Raw genomic sequence first — 21,799 nt, forward strand, 5'->3', positions numbered from 1 at the left:
GCTGCTTGTTTTTTGTGGATAAAAAACATTATAAGCCAGGATTTTTTTAACTGGATATTAAAATTATTAAGACACTTATTGGCAATTTCCTGATATGTGTCAGACATTTACTTTGTCTTCAGAAAATTTAATCTGGAATTATTTGGAAGTTTTCATTGTTGCTGAAATCTTTAAACGATAAGTTTTACCATGTAGCCGGAGCCATTACCTAACGTTACCATATCCTCCCTCAGTGTCTTTAAAAGGTCAGCACCTCCTACAGACAGTGTACATCGTTAACTTCTACTTATGTGGGATAAGCTTCATCCAGTTTGTCCTGCAGGTACAAGATATAAAGCGATGAAAACAAGGAGTCAGACGTTTATACTTGACCTGCTTTATTTACTAAAATATATAAACACATCAGCTGCACATTACACCGATCATTAGAAACAGAATGAGAGCATGAAAGAAGAGTCAAAAGATTAAAAAAGGAAAGTTCAGAAAAGACAGGAAATGTACAGATAAACTGTCTAAAATCCACCAAGTGAAGAAACCCAGTGATAGGATTTTAAAAGAAGTACAAAAATTAGCTGATGAGCTGCTTGTGTCTCTTGTCTTTTAGACGAGCCTTGTCCTGGCCTCTCTGGGGAACGTTGGTGTCGCTCTGGCTGAGCGTCGTCCGGGACACTGTGGACATGCCGTCGACAAACTTGGTCTTGAAGAGGACGTTGGCGTTGGTGAACATGCCGTCTTTTAGAGACACCACCACAAACTGCAGGAGAGAAATGAAGAGTGTTCAGGTAACTGAATTTATAAAATACGACCATCTCATTAGAACGTGTGCCTGTGACTCAACATACCTGGGAGTGTCTAAAATGTGTGCGCAGCATCTGTCCGATGTTCTGTGTGTGTGAGAGATCCAGGGCGGCGTCCACCTCGTCTAAGATGTAGATGGGAGCCGGTTTGAACAGCAGCATGGCCAGGATGAGAGACAAGGCCACCAGGGATCTGAAAAACACAAAGAGGGGACTCAACACCTCTACATCTCTAAACTATAATCCTGAATGACCGCACAAGTACACCTGCTCACCTTTGACCCCCGCTGAGCTCAGTAAGGTTCTCCTTCCAGGTGTTGCCCAAGGCCACCTTAAACTCGAGGCCATCCAAGACCCCACGGCCCTGCGGAGGAGCCAGTTTGGCCGTGGCTCCGGGCAGCAGAGTGGAGAAAATAGAGCCAAAGTCTTTGTTTACCTGCCAAGACGAGCGAAGTGTTACATGAAGGATAAAACTACAGGAAGCACAGTACAATGTGTTTTCATGCATATCCAGGATTCTGGTCACGCTTTAAAATCTGGAACATCCCTTCCCTTTGTAAAGGTTCAGAGGGACTGAAGCGTTGTGATAGTTTAAAAGAGAGATCACCTTCTGCCAGGCCAAGTTCAGAGCCTCGTTCTTCTTCTGGTCCAGCTCCTCGATGGTCTGCAAGATTTTGGCTTTGTCATTCTCCACGATCCTCTTCTTCTTCATCAGGTCATTGTACTTTAAAAAGAAAAAGAAAAAGGGGACACAACAGTTGTGTGAGACGGCTGTCGTTTTAGTCGAGTGGAAGGGGGGGGGGGGGGGTCTTTTAGTCTGCGTCTCTGCCCTCACCCTCTCCTCGGCCTCGTTCAGCATGTTCATGGCTCTCTTGTTGACGTTCCTCTCCAGCTTGGCGGTCGTCTCCTCCAGCTTCTTCAGACGCTGACCGGCCTCTCGGGGGTTGTTGGTCTTGAAGTCGTAGGAGGTGTTGGGCTGGCCGAAGAACTGGCGCTCCGAGGGGATCCAGTCATGTTCCTCCAGCATCCGGGACACCTGAGGGGAAGAAACAAGAACGAAGGAGGTTCATAAAAAGTTTTATTTTACAGGATGCTTATCTTTATAGATGAGATTTAGATGGACCTAGACTCCTGATGAGAGGAAGCAAACTTAGTGTGTGTGTGTGTGTGTGTGTGTGTGTGTGTGTGTGTGTGTGTGTGTGTGTGTGTGTGTGTGTGTGTGTGTGTGTGTGTGTGTACCTTGTCCGCAGCGTCCTGGGAGTCCTTGCGGTGTTTACTGATGTTGTGTTCAAGCTCTTTGATCTTCAGCTGGACTTCGTTGTTCTGCTCTCTGATTTTATTGGCCTCTGAGCTCTTTCCCTACGTTTTAAAAAAACAACAACGGATTTTCAACCAAAAGCTGGCGTGCGTCAAAGGACCTTTACATAGCGCCGTTTCACTACAGGGGTCATCATTACAGCTTTTTATAAACACATAGTGTCTGTGACAGAAAGAGAGCAGAGGAGAGAGAGAGACAGCGATGTCACCTGGACTCGATTTGTAATCCTACTACTACTACTGTGTACTCACCTTGAGCTCTTTGTCCTGAGCCATGATCACTTCCTTCTGTTTGGTGAGCTCCTCCTGGGCGTTACGCACGTCCTCCTGCACAGAGAGAGAGAGAGAGAGAGAGAGAGAGAGAGAGGGAGGGGGGGGGGAGGGCAAACGATGACAGAAATTCAGATGACTGTCATAATAAGAATGGATTTTTCTGAGCTGTGATGAAAAATACATAATTCACCAGACAACTTGAAATAATTTAACGACCCGAGTCATCTCCTTAAATCTGTGAGAGCTTAAACTGTCTGTGTGTATAAAATGATATACACACCTTGTTCTGTGCTACAGTGCAGGCCATGCTGTCGATCTGCTCCTGGATTGCCTTCGTTGCTTCGTCCACAGCCTGAATCTGCTGCTCGTAACCCGCCTGCTCCCTCCGCAGCTCCTCCAGCTCCAGGGCCACGGCCTCAGACTCCTGATAAACACACCCGAGGTCAAGTCATCAGCTCCACAGAGAAACAGAGAAGAAAAAAAACTCTGAACAGGTTAGATATAATAACTGCGTCGCCGTACCTGCTGCTTCTGCTTCAGCTTCTTGTTGAAGGCGTCGGCTTTGGCCTTGGCGGCGTTGAGCTTCTGCTGGGCGGCTTTCAGCTCCTTCTCCCGCTCCGCCTCGGCGTTCTTCATCTTGTTCTCCAGCACCTTGTACTTCTCTTCGGCCCGTTTCTGCACCTCCTTGGTGACGCGCAACGTCTCCTCGCTCTCCTCTGAAAAAGACAACCAAGAATATGTCAGCATCAGACTTATTCATTACTTAGACTTTCATTTTCTTTGTCTGTACGAGGGATGAGATCATTCAAGATTCATCTGGAATTACAGACTTAATGAAATCAAATATTTCCTGATATTTATCAAACTTATGTAACTCAGGATGCAGCTGCTATAACACACAGAAACTGTAGGTTGTATATTTGTGCAGTTAAGATTCTGATATGTGCCTCTCCCTGCTCTGGGATCCGTTTACCCCTCCACCAATCACATCCCTGCTGCACATACAGTATGTGTAAGGAGGGTTATTCATTAAGTAGTGTCTTTGAGCATGTTTGTGCATTCTGACCGATAGCCTTGCGCAGCCTCTCCAGCTCCTCCTGCTGCTGGTGGAAGGAGCTCTGCTGCACTTTGGCCTGCAGGATCTGCTCCTCCTCCACCTTCAGTTCATGCTGCTGCTTCAGCTGACGGTACCTGGAGGGAGAACACGAGGTGAGGTGAGGAGAAACAACAGCAGGACAATGTGAGAGCTGCTTTCCTGGCAGTGAGGAGACGCCTGATGACAGGACTGAGTAGGACACTTTGCAGTATAAAAATAACAGCTCCCTCTAGTGGACAAACTATGGAGAGGCAACACTTTTTAAAATGTCCATATTTATGGTTTGGTATTCCTGTGATGCAATTTCTCATCATTTATTCCGAGGTATAAAAAAAAGTAGAGAGTCATTTCTGTCCAAAATTAATTTTCACTAATTGTTATCTTGGCTAAATTCATTGTCAAGCTCCAATTAGAGTAGATACAATGCATGCTGTAATCATATGTGTGTGTGTGTAATGTCTCGTACTTCTCGGCGATTCCCTTCAGGCTGGACAGTTGTCGTTCAATTTCCTGCAGCTGGGCTTCACTCTCATTCAAGTTGTCCCGAACCTCCTTCAGCTCCTGCAGGCTGGACAGAACGGATGCCGACTGAGAGCGAGCACCTGGACGAGGTAAAAGCAAATTTAGAAACTTGGGTTGTTACAAACTTCAGATCATTCATTGACGTCGACGTATCGAGTGCTCGATTCCGCTTGTTCTCACCTCCGCTCAGAGTTCCCTGAGGATCAAAGATGTCCCCTCCAAGAGTGACAGTCTTGGTCATCACCTGCCTATCAAAAGCCACCCTCTTGGCGTTGTCCAGGGTGTCGCACACCAGCGTGGAGCCGAAGACGTACTCCATGGCCTTGCGCAGGTCAGACTCGTAGCCCACCAGGGACAGAGCCGTGTGGACGTTGTTCTCCCCGACCTGACAGCAGAGAGAGAGAACAGACAGAGGAGTCAGAGAGAGTTGGGATTGTTGTGTTTTTTATTTTTCCAAACCAATCAGCATTCAGATCCCTCACCAGGCCCTTGGCAGCGCTGACCACTCTGTCATTGAGTGTCTTGGCAGAGATCTTGTTCAGCGGGATGATGGTGTACCTGCGCTGCAGCTCTCCCTTCTCCAGCAGCTTTTTACCGGTCACCTGGCAACAGCAAAAAAAAAAAAACAACAACAACACAGAAATGACTCCTCTTCTTAGATTGACCAAGAAGTCTGAAGATGAACTTAGAGCATCACATCAGTGCACTAAAGTTCACACCCACCTCTGTGTCAACGACAATGTTATAGAGCCGCCCCCCTGCAACGACCTCCAGCCCGGTCGAGTAGGAGAGGTCACGGACTGTGATCAGGTTCGCTAGCAGACCCTTCACTTTGCTGCGGTCCCATCCTCGCTCGGGGTCCCTTTAAGACAAAAAAAGGAAACGCATTAAAAATAATGTGCAAGTGTTGCTGAAACTCAGTGAGTCAGCATCAAGCATAAAACAGATGCTGTGACTAAATCTAGATTTTATTCCCAGCACATAAATTCCCAGTGTAGATGCAGCCAAACTTAACCCTGAGAATATGTTTAAATATCTGTAGTAATTAAAAAACACCAAGCAGCAAATAATAATAAAATGAAGTCAGAACAGAAGTGCAAGAAGACTGGAGTTCCTCAAGTGTCCACAAGAGGGCGAGGCTGGCTGCAAGAGCCAAAGAATCCCTTCTAGGTCCAGCATTAAAACACCCAGAAGTGAAATCTGATCCAACATTCATACAACACTCAGTACAGGGTAAAGACATCGGATAAATTCTTACTTGTAGTCGAAGCGCAGGTTGGGGAAGCGAGACATGAGCCTCTCGTAGGTCTCTTTGAGTTTAGAGGCCTCTCTGGACAGATGCCTTCTCTTCTCCAGCAGACTCTCCTCCTTCCCATCTGCATTGAGACAGAGACACGAGGAGACACCTTCACATGCTGCTGTGAGAGCATACTGCATATAATCTGTCTTTTTTTAAATTAGCCTTCACTGATCATTGCCCATACGCAGACTGAAACAGAGTTGTTCTTTTTTTTAGGTCTGCTTCCTTCCTACCTCCTCACCTACATCCAACAGAAGAGTACAGGAACTTATAATCTTCTCTCCTGGAAACTTCTCTTACTGATGTCTTATATTTGTGTATGGATTCTCATTGTTCAGTCTTGAATCTACGCTTAAACTGGGGCTATCAAACGGCTATTTTTATTTTTTCAATTGGGATTCATCGCTGAATTTTAGTGTCATGCATTTGGGTTGTTATGTTTTTGTACTGTCTTAAGCTAGGTTTGATGTTTGGATAAAAACCTGACAGAAAAGAAGTTGCCTTCGTTGGATCGAATACAGTTTTTGAAGGTCTCGTCTAGGAATCGAAATAATTTTCACTCCGCCTTGTCTCGGTCTCAGGCCGGGCGGACTCCAGGTTTTCAATCTAGATCATTCAAGACCACAACTGAAAGGCTTTTTATTTGTATTTTTTACTGATGTCATTACTGAGATTAAAAGGAAAACGCCTCTTAAAACATTTTGATTTTTGACTTCCTGGTGTTAAGGACACGCCCCCTGCTCACAAGATGATGATTTTTCAGGTATATTTATGGTCTTGGTCTTGTCTCTGTCTCAATCCCTAAATATCTTGGTCTAGTCTCGGTCTTGGAGCACTAAGGTCTGGTACCTGGTATGTCTTGGTCTCGGTTAGTGTGGTCTTGACTACAGCACTAATGTACAATACCTTCATAGTTGAGTTTAGCTAGTTCAGCCTGGAGTTTCTCCCTGCTGCTCCTGACAGCCTGCAGGGCGTCCTGGTCTTTCTTGTAGCCACCGTCCATCTTCTTCACCTCAGCCTGTTTGGTCTTGAGCTCTGCCTGCGCATGCTTCAGGGTCATCTGGGCCTGGAGAGAAAAGAGGACGGAGGAGAGGGGAAAGACTAAAACTCGTGTTCAATTCAAAATTGTCGTCCTTTAAAAAGTAGCATTAAAACACATCTGAGGTATGTTAAAGTGTCCTCACCTGCTTGGCCTCGGTGTCTGCCTTGCTCATGTCGTTCTTGCAGGTCATCATCTGTCCAGCCAGCGTGGCCTCCTCTCCGTCCTCATTGGTAGAGAGACCGGCGGACACAGCTCTGAAATGCTGCTCAGCTGCTTCCAGAGCTGCGCTGTCTTTCTGCCCCTCCTCCTGAAGAGCCTGAAGCTGCTCCGTCGACTTAGAAACCTCCTTTTCTTTCACCACAAGCATTTTCTTGTCCTGCGGATGAAAGAAAACCGCACGTTTAGATCGAGAATTTCAACAGAAAGATTCCCCGTGTCAAAGACTCACAGTAGTAGTGAACATATTGTTCTGTTACCTCCTCCATACTCTTCACAAGCTCCTGTCTCTTCTTGGTTTCATCTTTGACATTCTGCTTTTTCAGATCGAGCGCACTCTGAGCTTTAGCGTCCACTCTCTGCACATCAGCGAGAGCCTCCTCCAGGGATTTCAAAACCCCGTTCACCTCCTACGGAGAAACAGAACAACATCAAAGACCAATAAACACATTAAGGTTCACTGGCATATTTCCTTAATGTCTGATGATATAGTAAAGTCAATTTATGATTGAATTCAGTAAATATCTTACACATTGGACCATTAAATACATCAACTCTTATAACTTATTTGAAAAAACACACATGAAGAATTGTGAACAAAGGGTCTGTGTTATCAGCTATCAGCTAAATTGTTATTCTAAACATTGGTACAGGCCCTTGTTTTCACAATCAGCGCATCTCTACTAAATAAAGTTTCACATTCATCCTGCCATGTCTTTTGAATTTGACAGGAAAAACTAGATTAACCAGGGAGTGATCTAAGAATGAGGCAAAAAGAATGACGAAAAAAGATCCTCAAATAATTCTCAAACTGCAGCCTAAAAACCTTTTCAAAGAGAAACATGTTGAATGTGCTGAAGGTTCACAGTGTACCTGGTCTTTTTTCTTTTGCAGCTCCTGAATCTGGGCTGAGAGCTCCTTGACTTTGCTCTCGTTCTCAGCCATGCACGCCTGCATCTTTGTGATGTTGTCCTGCAGCCCCTTCAGGTTGTCGGCCGACTTCAGCTTGGTTTCCTCTGCACACACAAACAGCCAGGCCACATAGAGCCGGGACAAGTGCTGGATCTCACGCATCAGCTTCTGGTACTCCAAATATGATGATCTTTCCTGAGGAGGAGGGAAGGTTCAAAAAAACAAAACAAAGGACAAAAAAATGTTTCATCCCTGTCATTACACTACAGCAAACAGGAAATGTGTCATTTTGCATTGTGCAGTGCACCTACCTCTTGCAGTTTCTGCATGGTTGGAGTGATTTCCTCATCCAAAATCTTAAAAAGTAAACAAACAAAAGTTGAAAATTCAACATTTGTTGCTTTTTTTTAAAATGCAGAATAAACAAAATGTTTAAAATGAGGGTGCTGTCAGAACATACCGTCTGAATCTCCTTCAGCTTCGCCTCCTTCTTCTCGATGGTTTTCTGAGCGCTGATCTTTTTACACTCATACATCCTGGTCCCTGCTGCCTCCTCAATCATGGCGAGGATCTGGAAGAACACGGTACCTCATTAAAAGACCCAGAATGTATTAAAGTGCTGATGGTGGGTGGGACTACAGAGAACATGTGTTTCTTACCTCTGGGGGCTTCATGTTCAGCACTTTGGTGATCCTCCCCTGAAATATTAGAAACATCACTTAAATATTAATACTGTAAAAAAAACAACAACACCAAACATAAGAGAGGAGACTCACCTGCATGATGAGAAAATGTGGGTTGTTGACGTTGAGGCCGACAGAGCAGAACAAGTCCTGCACCCTGGTGTTGTTAGCATTGACTCCGTTAATGAGGTACTTGTTCCTGCCGCCAATGACCACCTTTAACAAAGTACAAAATCATTTTATTTAAATTTTGGCAGTGCACCCAAATATAACATCGTAAAAACACTGCAGGGACTTTTCTTTTCTGCAAACCTGTCTGGTGACGGTGATCTCGTCGTGGGTTTCAAACCCCAGGGGACTCTGGCTCTTGTTGGCGTTGTCGAAGGTGATGGACACGGTGGCCTTGGTGATGCCACCCTGTCCATTTTTGTAAACCAAGTCCTGGAGGTTGGACGCTCGCACCTATCAGGAAGAATTAAACAGAGAAACGATTCAAGATCTAACCTTTTGGGTAACTGAGAATGAAGATGTAACATACCGTAAAATCGCTGGTTAAGGAAAAGAAAAGCTACTAGTACGACTACCAAAACAAATGCATGGCTGCGATACTCAACCTGCAGCGCTGCAACGTATCGGCACTACCTTCTGTCTGATGAAGGACAAAAACATTTCCAATAAACGTGTTTTGGAAACGACACCCACCCTGCAAGACAGAGCGCTACCGCAGGTCATCCCATCTGTAGTCAGACTGTTTAATCAGACTGTTTAATCAGACTGTTTAACAGCATCACCACTCACATGTGTGTTTTTAGTTTTAATAACAATAACTCTTTCCACAAGTGGAAGTGTACATACCTTGTATTATTCTATTATTGTATTTTCTCTCCCTTTATTTAACGGATGTAAATATGTTTCCTGTTTTCTTGAGCTAAATTCAATAAAAGGGATCAATAAAAGTTTATCTTTGCAATTTAGACAGTTCGCTGAATGTCACCCGTATTTTACTTTTTCTTTTTTAAGATATTTGAAAAGTGAAACATTGGCAGCAGAAATGATTCATTGCTAGACATTTAGAACATTTAATTGAGTTTCAATATTATTTAAGTACTTTAAATTGTGACTTTTGTCATGCATGGTGTTTATGAGTAGGTAAACACTTTTTAAAGTTGATAAATTATTCATGACACATGCTATTTATTTATTTGTTTGTTTATTTGTGCACACCACCCTGCAGAAGCCACCCCAGTTAACAGCAGACCTGCAGACGCCCCTGCTCGTTATTCAGTATTAAAAGTAGGTCAACAAGTACGACTCTAATATCATAAAGCTTATTTAAGTCATGGCTGATAATGTACTTACGTGGGAGAGATTAGAAATGCCCAAAAGGAAACATATGGAGTCTAAAATATTGGACTTTCCGCTGCCGTTCAGTCCCGTGATGGCGTTGAAAAGCGGGTCAAATCCGTTGATCTCCGTCCTCTGCGCGTAGGATTTGAACCCATCAACAATAACAGACTTAATGTGCATGTTCAGTCCGTCCTCTCTCTCTCCGCGGGGGTCCGGAGGCTTATAATGTGGTGTTAAAAATCAAAAAAAAGTCACGAAACGCCAGGATAACAGCCCCGTGTTTACAACCGACGACTGCTTCTTCTTTTCCTCTCACTTGAATTTTGGCGGCAGACACGAAGGACCCCGCAGGTCTGTCCCGTCTGTGAGGAGAAAAGTATCGTATCTTAAAGCGAATCCCACGAATTACGCGTGAACAACAGTGAATCAGTCTAAAATCATATGATATTTAAAGGCAGAATTAAAACAACGCCACTATATAATAAATGTATATGAAAGATGATTTAGTTTCGACAGGCATAATCTAGGACTACTAAAAGTAGGTCAGTATTTTGGCGCCATCTGTAGACGGAGCGCCAAACTACAAGTGGAAAATACAGGAAGGATACAAATAAATCATTCAAATAATCAATTATTGTTATGATAAGAGGCTTTATGTAGTTTTTTCAAGGTTTAATCATGTAAGTTAATGAAAGCTAAGTTATGTGAGAAATGTACACACCATTAAAAACAACAGAATTACTTTGTCGAGACAGGTTACTTAGATTTAAACCGTAAAACTCCATAAGAAAGAAAACATCAAACGTGGGATCAAGTACCATAAAAAGGGACAAGTAGTTCAGTTTAACTTATACTAGATATGAAAATAAATAAAGTTAGAGTCTGTAGCATTTTCATAAACAAATGAAAACAGACTTGTACAAAAGTAATGCTACTAAATCATGACCAGGCTTAAACTTCCGGTGTTAAAAAATGAAGTTAATGTGGAAGTGCAAAAAAAATGCAGTTCCTCGAGTGTCCTCCTGAAGCAGGCTCTAAATCATCTGGTCTAGCCTTTGAGGACCCAACACCAACTCCTTCATGAAAATCGTGACCCAATTTTCTGAAATTTTCTTCAACCAATCCGATTTATTGAATGAAAAATAGTGCAGTTTGTACTTCAGATGGTACGAAACATGTGACGGTATGAAGAGTAGGAACAAAACCAGCATGTCTTAATAGTCTTTTTGGTATTTTTCTTTCCAGTCACCTGTTCGCGGCTCACTGAAAACGGCTCCATGAACCACTTTTGGGTCCCGTAGCACCGGTTCAGAACCACTGCTCTAAAAGACCCAGGAGTCACATTCGCACCCCATATTAAATGTCCCTCTTGACAGCAGATTTACATGGTTACAGGGGTCCAATTTGAATGTTGTGTTTACAAGCTGCAACACACATTACTACCGACTCCAACTCTGAATGATTCATTGTTTTCATGGATATTTTTTGGCTAACTGAATGCCTGAATAAGTTGTTCAGTTAGGACCACGCTCAGTGATCTTAAAGGACAGACAAGCATGACGACTTAACTTTGAAGAAAGCTAAAAACAGACAGACGAAAGCATGAAACTTGTAGTTGTTTTATTTATTTCAGATTTAAAATTCACATTGATTTCAACAATAGAGCATTTTTACGTTCGTACACGGCGATGACGTGTTTTTCGCACAGAGCCCAACTGGTGGCAGAAAGCTAGCTAGTGGTAGTTGGCGGTCAGTTCACATCAGAACGTTATGGACCATCTGGACGCCTTCAACAATTATATTTATTGTTTGACAGTGGAAGACAAGTTGTCTTACAGTGACACGCTAACCTTTAGCAATGGGGTGAGGTGTCCTGACCCGCTCTCACTGTCGAGTCAGTGGGTCAAGGATCCAACTAAGTTACTATAGTTACAGTGGCGGTACATCTATGAACACCTTGTGGAGAAACCCATTGTCTACTACACTAAAGAAAAACTTGAGGCATACATAGCTCTGGACACATACAGTTTGTTCTTTCTGGTCATGTCCAGGACATTGAATAAATACTGAGATTACTGATGGATTTTGTGTATTAAAGACCGACATTACTTCATAGCTAGCGTCTAGGACATAAAATGCAGCTATACAAGACGTGGACTACAAATAAACAAGTCAAACACACACTGACAGCAAACTGCACTTGAGTTGCTGAGTCAGAGTTAACTCTTTGTTCATTGTTATATAATTGTTTAGTGTATTTTAGAACAATGTAAATCCCTTTAAGTACTCCAAATTGGTCAATAGGGCGCCAAGGGAACGAGTCCTAAAACCTGGAAGTAAGTTAGCATTTTAGCGCCATGGGGTCTATCCTCTCAAAGTCAATGGGGATTTTTTAATGGGTTTGTGTTTAGACACCTGAAATAAGGTCTGTGGTTAACACAAGCTCAAGAGGTGTTTGCGTTTTGTTAGACCACATAAACTACGTTAGGTAATACCCCCACTTGTGAATGTTGAAGTTTTTACGCGTCCTAAAAAAGGCACTTGCTAACAAGTGGCTAAATGTGACTACAGTGGTTGTTGGGGACATTAAACATCATCACGCCAGACACAAACGCCGGGAACTCTCTCACTAGTCCACCTTCCAGCCTCAGTCATGAAAACTCTTCTAGATTTATCAATATATAGGCACATATTAGGTTAATAAACAATGTATTAAGCTACGGTTTCGCTAGCTTGTCAAAACCGCTGATTAGCATATCGGAGATCGTCTGAAGCATAACGCTAGTGACGCCAAAATCATCCGACCGTGGTGTAGTTTGCTGTTGCATAACGTTAGCGTTTCTCTTCTGCATTAACGCCTCAAAAATAAAAATGGTGTTCATTTGTGAAGATGATCCTGCTGAACAAAACACCTACTCATCAGAAACGTGTGTTTGCCTCAGAGCTTATTTTCTACAATGATCCAATAAATCTCATTGGCTAATTCTCCATAGACCCCATGGCAATGCTACTTCTGGGTTGGCCTTCAAAAAAACGTAATTTGATTTGTTCTCTTTAGCCCAAAAGAAAAGGATACTCTCATGAAAAGATCACAAAAGAAGGTTAGAGAGTTACGAATAGCAAGTTGTTTAAATTTAGAACAGCAGAATATTCATGTAAAAGACATTTAACTGAATAACTCATCATCCAAAACTCCTTTAATGTGATTTAGAATCCACCAACCACCAAGTTTTATGCATTACTTTTTTTTGTTCACACACATACCTCACTTGGCACACACACACAAAAACACAAACTATCATTGTGTGGTTTGATTATGCATCCAGGGGCACGGGACACATGGACAGACATACAAGATTGAATGCATAGAAGCATATCTGTGATAAAACCACACAGTCTCCTCTGTTGGAGTAAAAGGAGGTGGGCTTGATGTAGGCCCAGTCAAAGTTCGTCAGGTTCAGTGACCTCTGACAGTGCTGGTCGCTGAGCACCACCAGGGCTCGCACAAAAGCGTATTTGGCTGAGCAGCTGGTGGCCGTCACTGTGCGCACCTTGTCAAAGTGCAGCAGGAAGCAGGGGTCATCCTGGAGCAAAAGAAACACAACGACATAGAATTACTTTTTTTTTTTTAAATGCAATACATCCTTTTTAAAATCAGAGCTGACACATTGATTCACTACAATGTAAGGTTGTCCAAATTGTCAATACATTTAGATTCGATACCAGGTGTCTTAAATGATACAGTCTCTTCTTTTTAAATGATGGATAGTATCCAAAGGTACCGAAGCCTTAAAAAAACTACAAATCTTCAGGCATTTTTAAACCCAAAGCTGTCGAGAGCTGGAGAGAGAGCAGCAGTAGTCCCTTCAAATTCAAAGATCGGTGCCCTTTTGGCGTCATTAAAGTTACATTTATATCTCTTACAGACAGAATGCAGAGAAGCTGACACAGAGACGTTGGCAAATGTATTTGTGCAATCTGCAGTCGACAGTGTGTAGGAGTTTGCTTGCAATTTCTGGAAATTAAAAACTAGAATATCCCCAATATTGAGGTGTCTAGACTTCAGTTTCTGTTGCCATGGTACCCTGTGTGGCCGCACTTGACAAAGGTTCAGAGGGACTGAAACGTAATAAATTAGTGTGCATGATTTTTTCTTTTCAATGTGATAGTTTTAATGTCCTATACGCATCTACTTCGTGAGATAGTTGGACATGTGCACACCTCCTTTAAAACATTGTGGCCATGCTATCGAATCAGGTATTGACACTGTTTGTATTTTTGCTAGTCTGGTATAGAAGTCTAAAATTGTGGGAGACAACCCTAATAATGACTCCAAATATGACAAAAAGGGAATAAAAGTGAGATTCATGAAATCAAATATTGGAAATCTGTATAAATGTTAATCTCACAGCACTTTGGTCAACTGTGGTTGTTTTAAAGTGCTTAAGAAATAAAGTTGGATTGGATTGGATGCCATGAATTAAATTGAATTAGAAATGAAAACCACTGTTTGACCTGTTAGTCAAAGATAAAGCAATAAAGACTGTGACATTAATACTTCTTTGTAAAACACAACTTTCTACATTAAAACAGGATAAATGTATCCTCACTTTTAGTATCCTCATCCTGGTACAACTCCCTCACCACCAAACACAAAACAAAACCTCTCCCGTATAGTTCATCAAGCCAGCAAAAATAATCGTTTTATCCCAACCTACCCTCTCTGAACTGTATGACCGCTCTGTGATCAGGAGAGCCACCCTGATCACAGAGAACCCCTCTCACCGCCCTAAATTTTGATTCCAATTACAGAAAACTGATAACTGATATCCACACAGTAAAGTCATCGGTGTAAGCAGTGAAAGTGTGAAATGGGAAATTTGAGTTTGGAATAAATAAAATAGTTTCAAATGATTCCAAATCATAAAGAGTAAAAGTGTGATTGTGACAAAATTTCAAAAGTCATTCCAAATTTGTTTTCATGATTTAATTATTCAAGTCCAAGTGGGCTAAGAAAAAGATGCACAAATCAATGAAAACACTTGAATAAGTGTGATGAGTTACCACATCGGCATCTCGTCCGTCCACTAGAGTCAGGTCTTGCAGGGACCAGACCTCCGTCCTCCGGTAGCACTCCTGTATGCTGGAGCGTTTGGTGCTGGACTTCTTGGAGCCAGACTTCAGGGGCGCCTGAGATATCTGACATCGCACTATGCTCAACTGCACCACTTTGCCCTTAGCGGCTGCACGGGGGGGAAAAAAAGGAACTTGTGAACAAACGTAGAACAATAGAGCTTTAACATATAGCATCTCTATGACCTTCAAAGGAAAATTACACACAAAACAGGGAGACTAAAATATCTCGATAGACCCCCTGGAACCATCTTTATATTCATGAAATGAACTACAGAACAAATATCTGATCAACGACAGATGTTCACCTGAGACGCAGAGAAAATGTCTTCCGTCCAATGGCTCCTCAATCTCAATAAACTCAACCAGTCTCTGTTTCGAAGGTCGGAATAAAACTCTCTGCATCTCCTCCTTCAGAAGAGACGACATCACTGGAGACGGAGGAACACAAGAATCAAGACTTGATAGGAGGGGTGGTAAAGGAAAAAGCCCTTAAGATGAGAAAGTGAAGGCGAAAAGACAACAAGATGAGCGGCGAGAGACGAAAAGTCCAAGCGAGAAAACGATGAAGCGGGTTGTGACACAGAAGGCTGAAACCTGGCAGTGGTCGGGAGGGAGCTGCTGGTCTGACCGCGTTTAAAGTATGTGGTTGTGTGTGTGTGTGTGTGTGAAATGAGCTCATAAACACACACACACACACACTCACAAACACACACTTCACTCTGCAACAATCAGGTTTGTTGATCAATGTTCATGTTTCATTAAAGTACTGCCTACATACCAACCCACCCTGGAGGGATTTAGCAGAAAGGGAGCAATCAAAGGCCAATCTCTTCATCATTTCACTCTTTTTATTGCTTCAATTAAGATCCATTACCCAGATGCTCAGGTTTCCTGCTAATATGGATCTCACTCGTGGTATTTACTTCAGTTGAGTGTATCTAACCCAAAGAGTTGACACACTCCTGTGCTGCATGTGTACTGTACCGTTGTTGTTCTGTGATTTATTTTTTCCTGTATTGCACACATTGAACGTCTCTTTCCTGCTCTCCGCTGTCTTTCTGTCTCCTTCTCGCTCACATCTAGATGTTGATATATCTAATGTGGCCCGGCGCCCAATCGTTGTCTGTGATTAAACGGTTGTTGTGTGGGAAAAGGATGTCCCACAGCACTCTGCATGGTTTCCATTACCCTGTAATAATTCAATCTCTGGGAACAGGTACAAGCAGGGTGAAGCACTTAAAATGGAGGAATTTTACAAGTGCCTAAATGATGCTATACTTCTTTAGTCATCACAGCTCCACAGGACAATTTTTGTAGGTGTACTTCAATAAGCTGAGAGAACACAATATTACACTTTACAAGTGTGTTTTCTGAGTTCAACTTGAGGATAATGGCGTCAGAGCAGCATGGGAGGGACGTCTCTGTAAATCAAACCAGGGCGAAGGTTTAATTTGATTTGATGTCAGGAGAGAGTGTGGCTCCATTGGATTGGATTTGTCACGCTTGTGAAAAACAAAGATGGGTCGCTCCGCTGCTAAGTGCTTTATTGTTGTTGTTGTTGATGGTTTCTGTGGGTGTTCTCTTGAAAGGCTCTTTGGCTCTGAGATGGAAAGCTGAGCGGATGGGCAGGAAGCAGCGAGGTAAGGAAAGATACAAGTGTTGAATATCATGAATAACACATGAAGGGTTTTTTGAACTTACTTATCATAAACTTTAACCCCAGTGTGTTCGCTGTGTGCAATGAGAGGAGTCTGCATCATGGGACAATAACTGGCAACGGTGTGTCGTTTAAAGACCTCAAAAGTTCCAGTTATTGTCACTTGATGAGGCTCATTTAAGACACTAAAAAGAACAATGCAGGAAGTACACAGGTAGCATAGCACAATCAGAGTTTTGCAGTATTTCTGTCATAGGTTATCGAAGGCTCTGAATATTGGCTGCAATCATTGTCCATTTTCATGACACATCAAAGCGTATATATCTGTATGTGTTGGAAAATATACAGAGTGAGCTTTGCTGTTTGTGGAAACACACAGTCTAGCTTTAACAATCAACAAGCTATATAAATATATATATATATATCTCTTATAATACTGATTAAAGACGGGACGGGAGGGGTTTGGAACAATGCTTAACATGATTAAAGAGGAGGTGAATAAAGTTGAGGAGTAAAGTCAGATGTGCTCACGTTGCAAGCAGGAGGAAAGGAGGGTAAAAAAAAGAAAGAGCAGCTGGAAAAAGGTGGAGAAGAAAAGGCTTTCAGGAATTTAAAATGACTTTTGAATTGTTATCAAGTAACAAAAAAAAGGCTGACATGAAGGATGCAGAGGAATACCTTTTGGAAAATAAAATAATGTGAAAAGGACGATATGAAAAGAAAATAAGATTTGAAGAAAATGGAAGGTGAATATTTAAAAAGCTTTATATGTTTTGATGAATTACAGAATGAAAGACACTGATTATGCAGGACGGGCTGCTGAGGAGAAGAAAGATGTGAAAGGAGAGAAAATAATAGATAGGGGGAAAGCGTGAGAAAATCCTTAAAAAGCAGATAACGATTAATCCGAGGGAGGCAGAGAAGAAATGAAAATGATGACAGAGAGGAAGAAGAGCGTTGAGGGGGCAACTTGAGTTCACAGAGAAGAAGGAAGAAGCAGAAGAAGAATCCTGAGATGGTACAGAGGTATAATGAATCGGCCAATATCCACCCTGTTGATCGGCACATCTGCAAATACTGTGGCATGAACCGATGTCAGCAGCCGATGTTTATTTGTTGTGCCAAATCGATGTAATGCTGGCTTCTAGTACACCTAAGTGCTGATTCATAGAAGAGGTTTTTTAATTGGGCAGATGACGTCGTCTGTTGAACAAACTCTGACTTGTTTTCATCAAACATGAGAGAAAATGTCGGCATTGTGGGAGTCTTACACCAAAAGAAATCAAACCTCACAATCGGATAAGATGCTACTTCAAACATCTGTATTAGTCCTACTTTTCCAAATCGTCGCAACTCTACTATTTGTATAAGGAATACAGATTCTTGACTTAAAAATGTGCAAATTTCATGGAAATATTATATTTGCACCAAAATGCTTCAGCTCGTGTACTGACCAGAAATAATAAGAGATCATATCTGCCCTTCATTAGCGTCTCTATCGTAGCTTCATACACAAGTCATCATGTTGTAACACGGACGAAAATATGAGAATATTCAACTCAGGAAGATATCAGGGACAGCCTGTCCTGAAATGTTCAGGATTGAATGTTTGAAACAGGCTTAAAAGTAGTATGGGAGGTAGAGACTTCCCCCCCTTTTAGGAACCATCTACTGGTCCGGGTCAGACAGCAGACAACCTCTCCACACTTAAGAGTAGACTTAAAGCTCTTCCTTTTTTTGATAAAGCTTATAGTGAGTGCTGACTCAGACTTGGACCAGCCCTGAGTTATCCTGCTATAGGCTTAGACTGCAGGGGGTTCAGACACACTGAGCTCCTGTCTCTCTTTCTTTCTCCCTGTAGATCATTTCAATTCTGTGGGCCTGACTCCAGCGTGCTACAACTATTAATATCAGTCTTACCTTTATCATTATTATTACCATCCTCATCATCATTATTCTTATCACTGTTTTAATGCAAATGTTTATCTTAGAGCGTCTGGACTCCATCTGCTAAAACTGACATTATCAGTCCAACCTCCATTTTCATCATCATTATTTGACATGCTAACATAAGACCTGTGGACTTTAAGGGTCATAAATATTAGAGATAAGTCTATCTTTATTAAGTTGCTGTTCCTGCTCATACGTTGACCAGCATTATTGGGCAGGTTTGTTCCTCTCTTTCCTTCTCTTTTTGCAAACCGTACACAGTCGTATCAGATGGCTGTTCAACATGCGGTTTCAACCTGTTAAAAGGAAGTACTCTTTGCCACTGTTACTTTGCTAAATGTTGCCAAGTGTGTGCTCATGATGGATTAATGTTGGGTCTCAAGCATAGACTGTAAATATTAAAGGACGGAGCCTGAGTGACGTCACCCATCTGTTCCTGCAGGGGGCTCTGGAGGCTCATCATCAAAGCGGCTAAACCTCATTGTGAGCCTTGCCCCTAACGATGCATCAATGATTTATAAAATCAAAAGGGATGCATTGTAAAAAAAAAAGTGTGTGCCCATGAGGTCAATTATTAACCAGCCCTATATTGTTTTTTGAACCAGGCTCATTTTTGAAAAGGGTATTAATGCGGGGCACAAGGAGCCGGCATCAAGCTGACACTTGATGAACTTCAGTTTTTTTTATCACTTCTGCATTGGCTTCATTTAAAAAAAAAAAAAAAAAAAAAAAAAAACTAAAGTAAGTTGCTGCTGGTCCAAAGGGGTATTGTCAACCTGCTCGTCCTGTAAAGGGTCTTGAGATAACATTTGCTATAAATCTGGCACTACACACATGAAAATTGACTCACTGATTGAATGATTTCAAAATGTTTGCACTGGTGTTACAAAAAAAGATTTAAGTCTGCAATGTTCATTCTGTCTCCAAAGTGTTGGTCAGGTAAGACTTATAAGAAGATAAAGTTCAGAGGTGATGACAGCCGTGTCTCGTGCTCTCAGTTCAGGGAGTTTATCAGATCAGTGACCTCTGCCCCAGTCACAGCAGCACTGCAGTGATTCAGTGTTGATTCAACAACACAATGCAGCAGTTTTTACAGGATATGACACATAATGAGTCGATCTGGTGACACACACAATCAGGTTTATAGACGGGCAGTAATGTGGCAGAGGATGACGAAGGAAAGTTCAGAGTAAGAGTTGAATTCAATGAAGGGTGTGTCGACAAAGAAACTCAGAAACAAATGACAAAATTAAGAAAGCTATTTTTAAAAGTAAAGACTATTGAACTCTTTTGAAGACGCATCACATTTCTTAAGATACTTAAGGCAAACTGTCCGAGATGTAAAGTAAAAGAAGGAACATTTATGCATCGCTTTTGGCTCTTTGATTTGCTGAAAGTTTCTAGAACTCTAGAAATAAGCTTTGAAAATATAACTTCATTTAATCTCGTTTTTATTTACGGAATGATGAGCCCAATATTCAGTTAGATCTTAAACAAACTGCAGACTAAAGCCCGGCAGATTAATCGGCTGAATGATAATCTATCAGCCAATATCAGCATACACAGTGACTTTCAGTATCGGCTAATTTTATCGCAGACATGAGCTGATATTACTAGATTTATTCACCAGTCAAATATGATTCCCTTTAAGTATAATTGTATTAAACTAGCAGTTGTCTTTCTGGCTGTCATCAGCAGAGTGTGTTATAAGGATTACAACAAGTATTCTCACCTATGATTCTCACTCTTCAGAGTGTCAAGCAGCGATGTACGTTCATGCGTCGTTACTTTCCAGTTGACCATCTTGTCTTTAATTCATATCTTTTCCACAAGTGTTTAATAAGTTCATTTGAGGGATCAACGCACACTCAGAAAATAATTAGGAGCCCGACTTGCCGATCTGACATCAGAATCGTCATCACACGAGGGGCAGAATATGTTTTGTCAATCATAAGATACTGTTTTTATAAATTCACATATTGCACATCAATTTTTTTTCTCAAATATCACTTTGTAACATTTACATTTCACTGATCTTCTTTGTAGTGTTACGGCTGTGTGTTTCCCTGTACTGTTTGTCCCTTCTCCCTTTCTGTCCTACAGCCCAGGTGAAGCTACTAATTGCACAACAAGGTACACCTGGCCTCAGTGCTTAAAAGGCCAGCTCTGGCTGCAGAAAGAAAGGCATTTTGAGGAGGCCTTTTAGAGTTGGGACTTTCTGTGCGTCTCATTCAGGGATTGTCTGTTGTCTATAAGTTACTTTCTAATTTGATCTGTGTTATCATTAAGTTTAAGTTATAGTAATAAATCCCTTTGTTTTGACTTTTGTTAAGGTGTTTAGTGTCTTTTAATGGGTCAATGTGTGGTTTGTTGTTAGACCTATAGGCGGGGCGTGACCGGAACATCAACACTGTTTTTTGCTGTCGTTAAAACTTTTAGACTTTCCGAACTGAAATCTTGTGAACACACTGAAGTCAGAAGAACGACTTCCCAACTCAGAAACTTGGAGCACCCGAGCAGCACCTGAACGCAGCACAATTCACCCAAGTCAAATTCCCTGTGTGTGTGTGTGTGTGTGTGTGTGTGAGTGTGAGAGAGAGAGAGAGAGAGAGCACACTTGGCCAATAAAGCTGATTCTGATAGGCCAGCTTGCTAAGAGATGCATTCTGTTATTTTGGAAAAATGAATCCTTCCCCTCCCCCCCCCCTGACCTTTGAGCTGTTTCAAGACCAAGTTTCAGACCCTTAGAGAAACTGAATTTAGAAAAACACAACTGATGACACATTTATTTTGACCTTTTATTATTTTCCTACTTTGAAAAACTATTCTCAGGTTTTCAACAAAAAAAAAAACCTGGAAAAGGAAGACTTTGAGCTTTTATGGAAACATGAATATATCATACATATAAAGACCTTTTGTTACTGTTTTTTTTGTATCTATTGTTTTTTAGTTTTTTTTTCAAATAATAAAATCTATGTGTATGCACATTTACATTGATGCAAGTATGCCGTAAGTTAATTTCTTCTTATTTTATTCACGTATGAATATGTGTTGTTGTTTTATTTAATGTAAAGTAAACAGTATATTTTGTATTGTCAATAAAAAAAACTTCTCATTCAACATAATGCCTCATTAAATAAAAAAAAAGGTTTCTTATCTTAAATGCACAATAACATATTAACGGGGGAGCCTCGTCACACTATAGGTACCACGTCATGGTCTGTGGCGCTTCTGATTGGATGTCGATAAAGGGGGAAACCCTTTGCCATCAGGCAGGGCCATCCCCATCCTGACATGCTCTGCACCGTCCTGGCCACCGTCCAATGTCACATTCACAGCGAATACACCAGTAACGTACACCATGTTGTCCTGGAACCGCTACAGCGAAGGTGGTCGTGTCTATAAATAGATTTGAACGTATATTTACACAACATTATTATCACATACACGGCGAGTTACAAAAAAAAAAAAAAATCCGTTTCCGTCCTTTTCGCTTTAAATGCATTCGTGTTCAGAAACGCTGCCTTGTTCCTTTAAAAAAAACCAAAAAA

General features: G+C 41.7%; 2 protein-coding genes across 2 annotated transcripts; both read right to left on the reverse strand.

The window, feature by feature from the left end:
• Positions 1-360: 360 nt before the first annotated feature.
• Positions 361-9,828, reverse strand: smc2 (structural maintenance of chromosomes 2). Its single transcript, XM_020645532.3, has 25 exons — positions 9,518-9,828; positions 8,471-8,620; positions 8,252-8,374; positions 8,135-8,173; positions 7,936-8,046; positions 7,787-7,831; positions 7,437-7,670; positions 6,824-6,973; positions 6,490-6,723; positions 6,212-6,371; positions 5,264-5,381; positions 4,729-4,867; positions 4,488-4,607; positions 4,186-4,390; positions 3,950-4,085; positions 3,454-3,578; positions 2,910-3,103; positions 2,668-2,811; positions 2,367-2,441; positions 2,037-2,156; positions 1,633-1,833; positions 1,405-1,521; positions 1,073-1,233; positions 843-990; positions 361-754 (listed from the first exon to the last, which is right to left on the reverse strand). The coding sequence occupies exons 1-25, from the start codon at positions 9,683-9,685 to the stop codon at positions 569-571; spliced, it is 3,603 nt and encodes a 1,200-aa protein (XP_020501188.2). The 5' UTR covers positions 9,686-9,828; the 3' UTR covers positions 361-568.
• Positions 9,829-11,107: 1,279 nt separating this feature from the next.
• On the reverse strand, positions 11,108-15,290 carry exoc1l (exocyst complex component 1 like). Its single transcript, XM_020645568.3, has 3 exons — positions 14,947-15,290; positions 14,570-14,748; positions 11,108-13,089 (listed from the first exon to the last, which is right to left on the reverse strand). The coding sequence occupies exons 1-3, from the start codon at positions 15,065-15,067 to the stop codon at positions 12,820-12,822; spliced, it is 570 nt and encodes a 189-aa protein (XP_020501224.1). The 5' UTR covers positions 15,068-15,290; the 3' UTR covers positions 11,108-12,819.
• Between the last annotated feature and the right edge of the window lie 6,509 nt (positions 15,291-21,799).

This window comes from Labrus bergylta, chromosome 1, assembly GCF_963930695.1.
Source record: "Labrus bergylta chromosome 1, fLabBer1.1, whole genome shotgun sequence".
NCBI classification, from domain to species: Eukaryota; Metazoa; Chordata; class Actinopteri; order Labriformes; family Labridae; genus Labrus; species Labrus bergylta.